The 13,320-nt window shown below is 40.6% G+C and overlaps 1 protein-coding gene across 5 annotated transcripts in view; it reads right to left on the bottom strand.

Annotated features, from left to right (window-relative positions):
- Positions 1-10,881, bottom strand: part of dmd (dystrophin) — a 2,012,228-nt gene extending 2,001,347 nt beyond the window's left edge. For 3 of the 5 annotated variants that reach the window (XM_043700735.1, XM_043700733.1, XM_043700734.1), the window contains exon 1: positions 10,565-10,881. In XM_043700735.1, coding sequence (XP_043556670.1) covers positions 10,565-10,646 — 82 coding nt within the window. In that variant the 5' untranslated portion in view covers positions 10,647-10,881. The remainder of the gene's footprint in view (positions 1-10,564) is intronic. The other 2 variants (XM_043700736.1, XM_043700737.1) reach the window with 2 other exon arrangements.
- Positions 10,882-13,320: the final 2,439 nt, after the last annotated feature.

Raw genomic sequence — 13,320 nt, 5'->3', positions numbered from 1 at the left:
TTATCCTTTTTATATATAGGACAAAGTTGGACAATTTGTTGGTAGTTGCCAGTTTTTAAGCTGGATTGAAAAACTTTGGGCTGCAGTGCAGCAAGTTCTAGAGCACGAGTTTTCAGAACTATTGCTGGAATGTTATCAAGGCCCACAGCCTTCGCAGTATCAAGTACCTTCAACTATTCCTTCACCTCACGTGTAGTAATACTGGAGACCTCCAAAGGATGAAGAGGTGGATCATCCACTTAGTAGCACTGGCTGAAGATTGTTGCATATGTTTCAACCTTATTTTTTACACTGAAGTGCTGGTCCATTCCATCATGGAAAATGTGGCTATTTGTCGAGCCTCATCCTCCAGTGAGTTGTTTAATTATGCCCCACCATTCAGAATCAGAATCCCTACAGTGTGGAAACAGGCCCTTCCGCCCAACAAGTCCATACAACCCCCTCCAGAGAGCAACCCACCCAGACCCATTCCCCTACATTTAGCCCTGACTAAGGCACCTAACACTATGGGCAATTTAGCATGGATAGTTCACCTGGCCTGCACATCTTTGGAAACCGGAGCACCCGGAGGAAACCTATGCAGACACAGGGAGAATGTTCAAACTCCACACACACAGTTGCCCGAGCTGAGAATTGAACCCAGATCCCTGGCGCTGTGAGGCAGCAGTGCTGACCACTGAGCCACTGTGAGAGGAGTTTAGATCTATTTGGTTAGTTATGGTATTACATGGCCCTGTCTATCAATCACTGCTTATACTATTTGGCATGGAAGTAGTCCTGTTTTGTAGCTACACCAAGTTGACTTCTCACTTTTAAGGCATGCCCAGTGCTGCTCCTGGCATGCCCTCCTGCACTCTTCATTGAAACATGATGACCCCAGATCATAGTGGTAGAGTGGGAGATATGTCAGGCTGTGAATTTTCAGATTGCGTTGGGTGTTGCAATTCTACTGCTGCTGATGCTAAGTTCCTCATGGATGTCCAATCTTGAGTTGCTCGATCTGTTGAAATATCTCTTATTTAACACGGTGGCAGTGCCACAGTGGGGGGGGGGGGGGGGGGGGAGGGAAGTGAGGTACACTTAATTTGTACATGAAATTTCACTTCAACAAGGACTTGCAGTGCGTTGGTCACTCCTACTAATCCTGTCAGAGGCAGATGCATCTGTGATATCAAACTGGTGGGAATAAAGTAAAATACATTTTATCCCTCTTGTTGGCTCTTTCACCAGCTGCCGTAGACCTTGCCCACTGTTGTGTCCTTTCGGACTTGACCAGCTTAGTCAAGTAAATCTTCTGTCCCACTCTTGATGATGGTCATTGAAATCCTTCACCCACAGTACAATCTGCATTCTAGCCACCCTCAGTGCTTCTTCCACTCAACACACAGGAGTACTGATTCACACCCTGAGTGGGGACAGGACATACCCAGAAATGATAACGGTGCTGTCTGAGTCATGGTCTGTAATATATATAATTCTATGAGTATGTTAGGCTGATCCTGAACAAGTCTGAGAGTCAGCTCTCTCAAATTTGTTACTCGCCTCCAACTGTTAGTACTGAGGACTCGTGTTTTAAAACAACAACTCATCTTTTAATTCCACATATTTTTAAATTCAAATTTCACTGTTTGCTGTGGTAGGATTCAAACCTGAGTCCCCAGAGCATTATCTGGGTTTCTGGATTCAGAAACAGTGCCAGCTTCTCCCAATATATATGGATTGAAAAGCCTTTTTTTACGCTGTAACAATTCTGATTCCAAGCGACCAAAAGCTGATCTCTTTCCTGCCACAGAGTCCATCAGCACCTCAAAGATTTACTGTGGTTCAATAGTGCTTTACTAAAGATCTTGTGGGAGTAGGACAATGCAATCAATTTAGATTGTAATCACCCAAAAATATTTTTCAATGGAGTCAGAATGGAAAAAGTTCCAAGTTCAAGGTCATGCCTCATCTCTTGCATCTTGATTGAATCACTGGACATGTACAAACAGGTCTGGCCCAAGGATAGAGTCACGTCTCTTTGGGGAGTCTAGTTGTCTGTCATTGCTTTTCTTGCTAATAGAAATGCTGTCAGAATCCCAGCAGCACAGCCTGACACTTAACTCAGAGTTGACCCACAAGTACTGCACTACACTAAGGACTTGTATAAATGCAGTGCCATTTGTAAACTCAATAGCAATATCCTACACAGAGATAAGAGGTCTTTCATTCTCACAAACCCTTTGCAGTACTGATGTAAAATATAATAATCCAGCTCCATTACTACATATAAAGGAAAGCAACTGGCAATAGTTTAGTTGTAACTTAAAATCAATCATATTAGTCTAATAAATTTTGGTGAGGTTCACATAATGCTTCTGCAATATTAAATTGCAAGTCAGTACCAATTCAAGTACCCCAATGCAGAATGCTTTCTAGAAAGCTGATCACGAAGCATCTCTACCATAATTTCTCCACTTCCCAGCTGTTGTTCGACTGTCATTTAGTATTGCCATGGAAAGTCAAACAATTAACAACATGTTACTTATTCACATCACTTTTGTCAAATTAAAACAAAACTTTTGATTAAAATTGTATGAATTCCCATGAGAAGTAACTTGGGAAATACCAGAACTGCAACAGTTAGATGTTCCCACTATCTGCATCATTGATATCTTCGCATAGATGGCCTTCCTAGTTCAGACTGTTTTAAAAAGATTCAAAACACATATTCTGAATTTTAAGTACAATTGCCAAACAGGAGTTCTCATTGACAGAGTTTCCATAGAAACACAATTAAAATGTGTTTATGTTACAATGACTCCCACGCGGTGCATGCTATTAAAACTAACTACTTGACTACTTGGTTTTATATGAAAGGTACTATTGTTCAACTGGGTTATATACACAAAGTACTTTTTTTGCACTTTAACGTTTGCTGTATTTCATACATGGAATTCTATTAAATATTGGCAGATTTTCTCCTGATCCCTCAGCTTTGTTTTGCCCTTACCACACAGCAAAGCTTCAGCTGTTAATTTCAGCATCAAGCTGCTAAGTGTCAATATATTTGCTGCACTGCTGATTTACAACTTTGACACAGGAGTATTAGAGACTCATTCTAGTTTCAATAGGAGAGAATGTACTACTCAATAAAATTTTAAAGTTACTTTGATGTCTGGGTATAACAATGCTATCACATAGAAGAGCAGAACTCTGAAAACATGTCCACTTACATTGAACTGTTTTAAATAACCTAGTATTAAGTTGAGGGATCTTTGCTTATTGGTTACATAATTAATTTATGAAAGCATCATTTCACTGTTTAGACCTTCATGGACCACTCATTCATTCAATGACGAAAATGTATTGTTAACACCTGCAAATCTTCATGCTGCTAAAACTACTTCAAAATGCACTTTAAGTAAACTATTAAACCACGAGCCTCCAGATGTTCACTCAAATCGCTCTTAGCAAGGAGCAGAATTTTTAAATTTAAAATATACACCTTAATGGAAATGCTGGGATCGGGATACTTTAATTGCAATGTTACTTAAACTTGATGCACAGCATGCAACATTTCTGCAGAGGTACTTTTTATATAAGAGGGTCTTTGAAGATAATATGGATGATATTTTCTCTGCTTATTGCAAATTAGCAAAAAATAAAAGGACTGCTGCATTATATTTGCATTTTTTTCATTAACATTACTGAAATTATATATTATAGGAATATATATCCCATCACATTTAACCATTGATGTGACAATGATTATGTCACTGGTCTACACTGTGGAATGATTTTGAAAATACCCTGCAGAATACCCAATATATGAACATTTAAGAATTTATATGTTGGCATCATGGAGAAATTTCAAGGGCATTGTGTCAGTGACTGAATTCATTTTTCTATTTCATTTCAATCTTAACTGTAACAATCATGGTCAGCAGCTCTGCATCCAGTCAATTAGTTTGTATGAACCCAGTGCAACAAGCAATGTGACAACGTTATATGGGCAAAGAACTGAACTTACTCAAGTCAGCCACAAACTCTGTCCCTGCCCATCAGAGCACTTACTGTAAATCAGAGCAGCCATGAAAAACAAAGACCAACAGCAATAGTGGAAAGTCTTGATAAAACTATGCTATTAAGGAACATCAATTCCTTTGTCCGATCATCAGTGGTTATAGGGAATGATGAGCATGGATCATGGAAGTTCAAGGTCACAAAATTTGGAAGTAGAGACCTCTCACTCCAGAGCCCTGAAGCCTCCCTGGTTCTGTTCCAATTACACTTCACCCACTGCTGGCTTTTGCATAAACCTTAGGTTCTTTTACATTTGAAATTATATTAATTACATTGGGGTACTTTGCCACAATTCGACATCAACAAAATGACCATAATTTCGGGTGCAATGATAATGTTGCAACTGACACTCTTAAGATTTTAATTTGAGTGATCAGAGTTTCAGAATGAACTTCATCAAACTATTCTATTTCTTGAAGTATCAGTCAGCTCCATGGAACTAAAAATAAAAAATAATTTGTTTCAAAGTTGTCACTGAAAGAGGAATGTAGCCTTTTCTTGTTTCATGCTTTAATTCTTGCGGAGAACTCCCCTTGCCATGATTCCTCACTTCCTGATCTAATCTGGCTTCACGACCTACTGGGAATACAGTGATGCACTTTTCAGCGGAGTATTTATACTATTTGAGGTAATACTTATGTTCGATCCCACAGTACAAGAATTAGACATAGATAACATTGTACTAAAATATTCAACAGACTTTGTTATTACTCCTGGTATCGACATATTATAAATCACAGGAACTACTTTGTCAGACTTAGAGTCAACAATTCAGTTATAATCTGTTGCCTGCTTCCCTCAGTCTGGCATGCTGCAAGGGCTCCAATAAGATGGAGACTGAGAACTTTGTACTGTCTAGTTACATAGAGTCATGCAGCATAGAAACAGGCCCTTTGATCCAACTTGTCCTCCCTGACCAGACTTCCAATCTAACCTAGTCCCATTTTATAGCATTTGGCCAATATTCCTCTAAAAACTTCCTATTCAAATACCCATCCATATGCCTTTAAATGCTGTAATTGTATCTATCTCCACCATTTCCTTTCGCAGCTGGTTACACACATACACCAGCCTCTGTGTGAAAACATTACCCCTCAGGACCCTTTTAAATCTTTCCCCTCTCACCTTAAAGCTATGCCTTGTAGTTTTGGGCACTGCCCCCACCCCTCCACCACCCACCACCACTCCACTCCACTACCCTTGCCTCCCCCCCCACCCCACCCCCAGGAAAAAGCTCTTGGCTATTCACCCTATCCATGCCGCTCATGATTTCATAAACCTATCTAAGGTCACCCCTCAGCCTCTAATACTCCAGGGAAAAAAACCCACCCTGTTCTCTGAACAAAAGCAAAATATGAAATCACTGCTATCCAGAATTTGCAATAAGAATGTCACTTAAAGGTACATTTTATATACTAGCTCTGATCATAAGACAACATTTTTCATTTTGTTCATCCCAAGTGACTTCCCACTTTAATGTATTACAGATATGTAATTCAATAAACTGGAGTGCGACCACAGTGAATGCACACAACAACACAATTGCACTGAAAAATGGGACTCTAATATGGCGTGATATCGCAATTACTTAAAGGTTTGTGCAAACTAGTTAAAGTTTCTTCCCAAACTGCACCCTGATCCAACACTACTAATACCACCAACAACCCATGACCCACCAGCCCCAAGTTAATGCTTCACATTCCTTTTCCAATCACGAACCCAATCTCTTCACTTACTCAAAACCACAGGATTTTCCCAAGTTTTCCAAATTCTGATGAAAGGTGATTGTTTTGAAAAGTTCACTCTGTCTCCAAGTTTGCTGCCTGAACTGCTGAATATTTCCAGTGTTCTCTGTTCTTACTGTGTCTCAGATTTCCAGTATCAAGTGTTTTCTAAATTCACAAGAGGAGGATATGTTTGAATTTTGTTTTTCATCTCACATGTGGAAAATATGAAAATTGTTAGTTCTGAGACTTAGGTGAGCTTTTCTTAGTGATGAAAATTTTCGGATAAAAAGGTTCTCTGACTTCAGAAACATGAACTGAATGATGAAACTCAAATGTATTCAGTAAGTTATTCCATATGCTGTGCTGTTGGCATTACATAGGAAGTGTCTACTGATTACATAACTAATGCACAACTAAAATGACTAGAGCATTAGATGTTCTTTCAATTGAAAATACATGTGCTGAAATATACAAAATGTAAGGGTAGTGATTCAACATGTTGAATCCACTCAAGCAATGTGACCTGCCATCTACTGTCTGACCAGAATCACAGGTAGCATCTTGGTGATGAAACAGTTCTTTTGTCATGTCTGCCACTTTAACTGAAAGAAAATGCAATCAAGTGAAGAAATTATTTAAGAAAATTATCTGAAGAAGAATGCAGAATTCGTTTTCATTTGATAAATACATATAAGAAACCCTCAACATTCATGAATGACTACTTAACATTGTAGCGTAACAAATCTCACTGCTTTGAAGATATTTTTAAGATGGTAGTGATTATGAATAAGTTCAATTTGATTAACTGAATTTTTGTTTTGTTTAAGTGCTGAGAAGGGAGGAGGTAAGAACAAAAATTCAATAATTATGATTTCCAAAGCAAACACTGGATTTAAAACAATGAAAGTCAAGCATTATTTTAACCTGTGCAGGGCCCTCTGCCTAGTGGAAATCTAAAAAGCAAATAACTGAACTTGAGACTAAATTGCTACTCCTTGGCAGTTGCATTTCAACTGCGTTATGTGGGAGGAATGCATATAGTTCACCAATTTATAGTACCCAGATGTACACTTTGGCACTCAGAATATTGCTTCTGCAAACAGCAGCAGCTTGGTAATGCTAAAGCAAATGCTCATTAATGGAGTTCAAAGGCAGGCAATCTCACCTTTGCAGTTCAAATGAGTGTTAAAGCAATGCAGCACTGAACATACAGCCAAAACTCTTTGACCTGAATTTGTAAATCTGCAGTAGCATTAATAAGATCAAAATAAGAATTTACATTGTGCAGCTAGAACATACTTAAATGATTAATCATGATTTAACACAAACTGATATATTTTTAACAAAAAATTCTTCCCCCCACCCTTAACTGGAACATATTTCATAAATAGAAATGCTACATCGAGCCAAGGAAATTAGTTTTATAATGGTCTTCATTAAATAGAAAACATGTCTCAAGTAGTCAACACTGATAGGGATGACAAAAGGATATCTGTCTCTCTGTATTTACTTGTGGTGATGTGACAAATATATTATATTAATAATACCACATGTTGTTGCATATATAATAGCAATGTGCCACTTTGAGCAACATGACTATGAACTATTGTTGCTTCCAATGCATTAATGGTGAAACTGGATTACTTTGGCATCAGCCATAGCACATTGCATATTGGAATGATGTTGCATCTAGTATTATCACACTGAACGTTTCAAGAACTTTTATTTGTAAATATTTTTGAGTTGCATTTTTCTTCCACAACTATAATTGCAGTATTGTGTGGTTCAAAATCAAACAAAGAAAATTCAGGCAGAACCTGACAAACACTGTCACCTCACATGGATTTGACTGATCAACTTTTCTGTGACACCATGTTGAGTCACTGTGATCTCAGACATGACAAATGTGGTAACACCCTCATATCTGAGTCAGAAGGCTCTAAGTTCATACTTCACTCTAGTGACTTGAACACAAATGTCTAGTATGGAAGGAGTGCTGCACTGTTGAACATAACTTAAATAATACTTCACTTAACTTCAATTTGTAAATATTTGAGTTGCATTATTTGCTGAAAATTAAGTTATTGAAACTTTCAGCACAATAATACCAGTGATATTACTCTGATATGGAATACGTTATTGCTTCCATCAAAGCAGTTCAATTACACCATCAATGCATTGGAAGACAATAATAAAAGCCTTTAGCTCTACTGCCAATCAGTTTTGATAATGTGCCTGCAGCTCAAGATAAACACTCTCTCTGATTACAAGAATTGTACTGATCATAATAATAGCATCACGATAGCATCACTCCCACCAGGGGAACAGCCCGATTTTTGTACATGACACTCAATATTTGCCTATTATTGTAGAATTGCTAAATAGTAAATAAAAATTACTGATCAAATGGAGTTGCCTCAGTGATTTTATTCAAACTACTTCTAAATAAATTTAATTGGATCCAGCTCTACAAATACATTTCTGCTGAACAAATAACCAGTTCTTGAGTAGTCTAATTATTATAAAGAGATTGTCTGTGTAATCTTACATTTGACTTATTACAACAGTATCTTCATTTTAATTAAGTTGGATTTTCATTCCAAATAAGTTTTTAACCATTCAGTCTCTATCTGAAAGCAACGAATATCTGAGCCCCAGTCTTCAACGCAGCCACAGTTGTTGCCAATATATGACTGATAGTCCATCGATGTGTACAAATAGGGTTTAGAAATTGATGATTTTCATTTTCTGTTACAAAAGCAGAACAACTTTGCCACTTTGTATTGCTGCACTTTAATTCTAATTTAGCTTGGAGTTGGAATTTCCTCCAGCCAAAACTTACTGCTATTTAACCCAGCAACTGATAGTCTCTTGTTTTGGTAACCTTTTGATTGGTGAGAAATTAACTGTTGTGCACAATTAAAAAAACCATCCAAATCAATTAATTAGATTTTCCAAAGTTAAAGTCAGGTTAAACCTTTGTGACTCTTCTCCAATGTGGGTTTTGCAAACTTTCCTTTAAATGTACAGGTTCAAGATACTTCTTAACTATGTTTTTGACTAAAGATATTCCTATATTCCATAAACTCACTGTCACATTGGACTTCTGAATGAAACGTAAAACCAGTTTTTAATTGGTCACGGCCTAAAATAGTTTGCACAACTCTCCCAATTCCAGAAGAGCAGGTGGCTGTCTCCGCTGAGCTCTGTCCCACATAACTATACACATCAAAATAAAGCATGACCTTTCCCAGCCCATAGTTCAGACTGTTGCTTCCCCCAGATCTTCCCAGTAACTGCGCTGGGAGGCACATCCAGAGAGGCGGCAAGGACAAATTCCAACATAGCCCTGTGGCTGCAGTTTTCCATTAACAGCGCTTCATTCCGCTAATGATGGGCAACTCCCCAAAGTGTCTCTTTGTAGATCCCGTTACACAGCAAGTTCCGTTTACGCCAACGCGTGGAGCTTAGCTGCTTGGGTTGTCAACTCTGCACACATGTACTTTATGACCGAGCTCCCTGAAACCCACTTGGGATGAAGTTGCTAATAACTGCATGAACATGCAGAGTAACCGAAAGCGTGGCTGCAAAAGTAACTTTAAAAGTAAGCAATCTGTTGGTTCTCTTTTTTTAAAAATGCAGAAATGCACCGATGGACCTCAAACGAGTTGCAACGTGATAGGGAGTTTGTTTGAACCAAACAGTGCGTAGGGATTTACTGGATATCCTGGAATTGGAGGAAGGTCAACAGTTAGTAATTGTAAACCCACCGCATCCCAGTTCCTGCGCAGCAGAGAGTTTCCCAGTTCGGAACCCACGGTATCCAGACTTTAAACTGTAACCCCTGGGAGGATGAGACGCCACACCAGGTATACCTCACACAGTCTCTGCTCCCGTTCTTGTCTATCAAACCTCAACCTTTTACTGCGTTATTTTGGGGCGAAGAGTCCGTAAAGTGCAGAGTTTCCTGTTTGGTGGTTCAGTCCAAACTCGCACAAGCCGGGGTTGCCGACTTGTTGCTTTGTTGAAGGCCGGAGTCAGCGGCTGGATTGGTCCTTATCTCGGTGCGGGACGAGAGAAGTCAGCTCCTGGGGGGTGCCCTCTTGCTTGGGGTTGACAATGGGAGGAGCGAGGGCAGCCACACAAACGGCGCAGCAAGATGTCCTTTGGACCCTGACTGTCATTGCCGGTATTTAAAGAGACAGCAGCACAATCCAACCCGCGCAAACGTATCCCCCTGGCAATAACTTCATTTCATTGACATCCTCTCAGTGCCCTTCCTGTGGGTATCACTGGGAGCAGATCCACGGTCCTACCGACCACACACACATAATGATGTCCACAACCAGAAAGTTGACCCTAGCGGCAAAGTGAAGTTGTCCTGTCTTATCTCGATCCCGTCAGGCCGCCCTCACTGAAGAACATTCCAGCTCGAACTACTGGAGGCGAGTGAGCGGTCTCGGCCCTTTCTCGGAGGAAGGAGGGCAGCAGCAGTAGTGGGGGGTGGGGGGTTCTGACTCGGTTGGGTATCACCCACTCCAGCTCCAGCCGGCTGTCGCTCAGCTGAAACTAACACACAAGCAATGCGCCCTGCACTCGCCCAGCATTTCCAAATCCCCAGTCCCCTGAGCCTTGCAGTCACTTGGAAAGTTGCAGGGTCTGCTTACTGCCTGCCAGTCCTCAGCTGAGACCAGTCAGTACAGAGCACCCTCCCCTCCCTGCCTCCAGCCCGGTGTCTCTCTCTCTCTCTCTCTCTCTCTTTTTGCACTTACCCGTTCGAGTTTTAATGATCTCGTTGAACTCATCCCCGGCCGAGTCGTCTCTCGCACTCTCGGGACGCCCAGCTTCTGCCATCGGAGGTGGATGTAGGAGCCGCTGGCTTCAGAGCCAGTGTCCAGCTCAGCTCGAACCAGCGCTGTTGTGGAGGGCAGTTCAACACCGGGCAGCTCCCACACACACACACACACACAGGATCACAGCTGTCACAACTTCCAACAGATACACTTCAACAGGTGAGCCGCTCTGTCCCTCTCCCGCCCCTTCCCAAATAAATCCACTCCATATATATCAAAAAAAAAGGGAGGACGAGGGGGTTGGTGGAAGCGGGCCGGCCCGTGTGCAGAATCAGCCGGGGAAACCCGACACCCCCATAAATCAGGCAGGACTGCTCTCCCGACACTGACAGGCTCTCTCTTAAAGAGACATTACCGCTCCCCACTCACTGCACCAAGGCCACCGCTGCTTCGAGTGCACTCCCCGAAGCGATCATTTCATTTCCTTCGTGAGACATTATTTCACAAAAAAACGCTTGAAAAAGTTGGAGCAACATCCGATAACACAAGCCGCAAAGAACATAATCTAATGGCAGCAAGCTAAAAGTAGGGCTCCATCAAACTTTAAAGAATAAAGGAACCTCCTTAGAAACAATTTTAAACGACTATCGTATGGAAGTAACAATTTAAGTCATATTGCAACTTTTGCTCTTTCATTTGCTGAGTTCCTGGTTGCAGAACCGTTAATTTTGAAAGTCTCATTCTGGTCCATAACCTGCTACAACCCTCAAGGGGATTCTTGTGTTGCTGAACTCCTGGTCTCTTGACCAGCCCTGATATCCGGAATGCGTGGGGGATTGTGAGGCAGCAACCGGGGGGACCATTGATGAGAGCAGCAGATCAGGCAACGGAGCATAGATGACAAGCACCAGGCATTCGCATGAGGAAATTTGCTTTTCAAACCACGATACGAAAACATAGCTATTAAACAGCTTGCTGGACAGTTTTCTTTTCAGTTGAATGTGAATATAGTTATCACAAGGTCATAAGGAGTAGGTGTTATGCCTATTTGGGAAAAGGTATTTTAAAAAAACTGAAGTTTCCATGGTAAATATTTTGTATAGCCACAGATCTTTATATTGTTTGTCATGCCGTTAAATAAAGGCATGGAGATATCTCCCCATGCTTTTATTCCAAGACAATCACAAGGTAGACATTTGGTCAGACAAATGGGTAATTGTTGACAAGCGTGCACTGCCTCTGGAAATTAAACACATCTTGCATTACCATAAGAAGTCGAAACAGAAATAGGCCATTCAGCCCATCAAGTCTGTTCTGCAATTCAATGAGATTATGGCTGATCTGATAATCCTCAATTCCACTTTGCTTTGATTTCCTCACTGATTAAAATTCTGTCTGTCTCAGTCTTAGTGACCCAGCCTCAACAGCCCTCTGCAGAGAAGAATTCCACAGATGGACCATGCCTTCTGGTCCTAAACTCTTCCAGCAAGGAGAATCAACCTATCTGTGTTGACCTTATCCCCTAATTGTCGAATTTATACAACAACAATTGCACTCTGGCCAATTGCCTATTTCAGGCACCTGGTAGACTTACACATATTTCTATAGCAGGATTGTTTAATGAGATGCAATAGAATGTTTGATATTTGTCCAGATCCGAGGAGGTTCTTAGAAATTTTTAGGCTACATTTAATCAGGAACAGGAGAGGAAGAATTTAGAGGATTGACAACCTCTAAGAATTGCCCCTTTAATCTCATTATAGATCCTAGCATTAGGGGCATTTTGGTAACAAGTCTGAAAACAGTTGATAAAGCACCCATCATTGAGGTGTAGCAAGACGAGGCTCTATGGGAAGTTTCTACATTATTATATAGCTTTCACTTCCTTTTACTGTGTAGTTAATGGACATTCTCCAGCACAGAATATTGAAAGGAATATTCCTTCAGGCTGGAGTATAGCAATTTAATTGTTGACATTTCACTTTTCTAAAAAGCGTTATGTGAAACAAATTAGATTACTTACAGTGTGGAAACAGGCCCTTCAGCCCAACAAGTCCACATCAACCCTCTGAAGAGCAACTCACCCAGAACCATTCCCCTACACCTAACACTATGGGCAATTTAGCAAGGCCAATTCACCTAATCTGCACATCTTTGGACTGTGGGAGGAAACCAGAGCAAACCCATGCAGACTCCACACAGACAGTTGCCTGAGGAAGGAATTGAACCCAGGTCTCTGGCACTGTAAGGCAGCAGTACTTACCATTGTGCCACCATGACACCTGGGTTTAGTGTAGTTATCCTACAGTTATGGGAGAATGTAGAAGAAACACTTAATGGGTTACTAAGAGGAACCAAGGATTTAAGCATTAGAAAAACAAAATGACATGAATTTCACCAATACTTTTCGAGCACTTTGTTTCTCCTTAATTGAAAATAAACTTTTCTGATCATGTAGGCTGTGGAATTAATGTGATGAGACTCAATGACCACTTAGAAAACATTACCATTAATACCGGAGCATTTTTTTACACAGAGGTTCATGTCTGGAATGAATGTCCAGAGGAAATAGTGGATGTAAGTACAGTTACACTGTTTAGAAGACATTTAGGTAAGTACATGAATGAGAAATGTTTGGGGAGTATGGGCCAAGCACATGAATGTGGGACGAGTTTAGTTTGGCTTTATGGTCAGTATGGACTGGTTAGACCGAAGGGTCTGTTTCTGTGCTGTAT

The sequence above is a fragment of the Chiloscyllium plagiosum genome, chromosome 12 (genome assembly GCF_004010195.1).
Source record: "Chiloscyllium plagiosum isolate BGI_BamShark_2017 chromosome 12, ASM401019v2, whole genome shotgun sequence".
NCBI lineage: Eukaryota > Metazoa > Chordata > Chondrichthyes > Orectolobiformes > Hemiscylliidae > Chiloscyllium > Chiloscyllium plagiosum.
The sequence above is the reverse complement of the archived record's forward strand: the minus strand, read 5'-3'. Positions and strand labels throughout refer to the sequence as shown.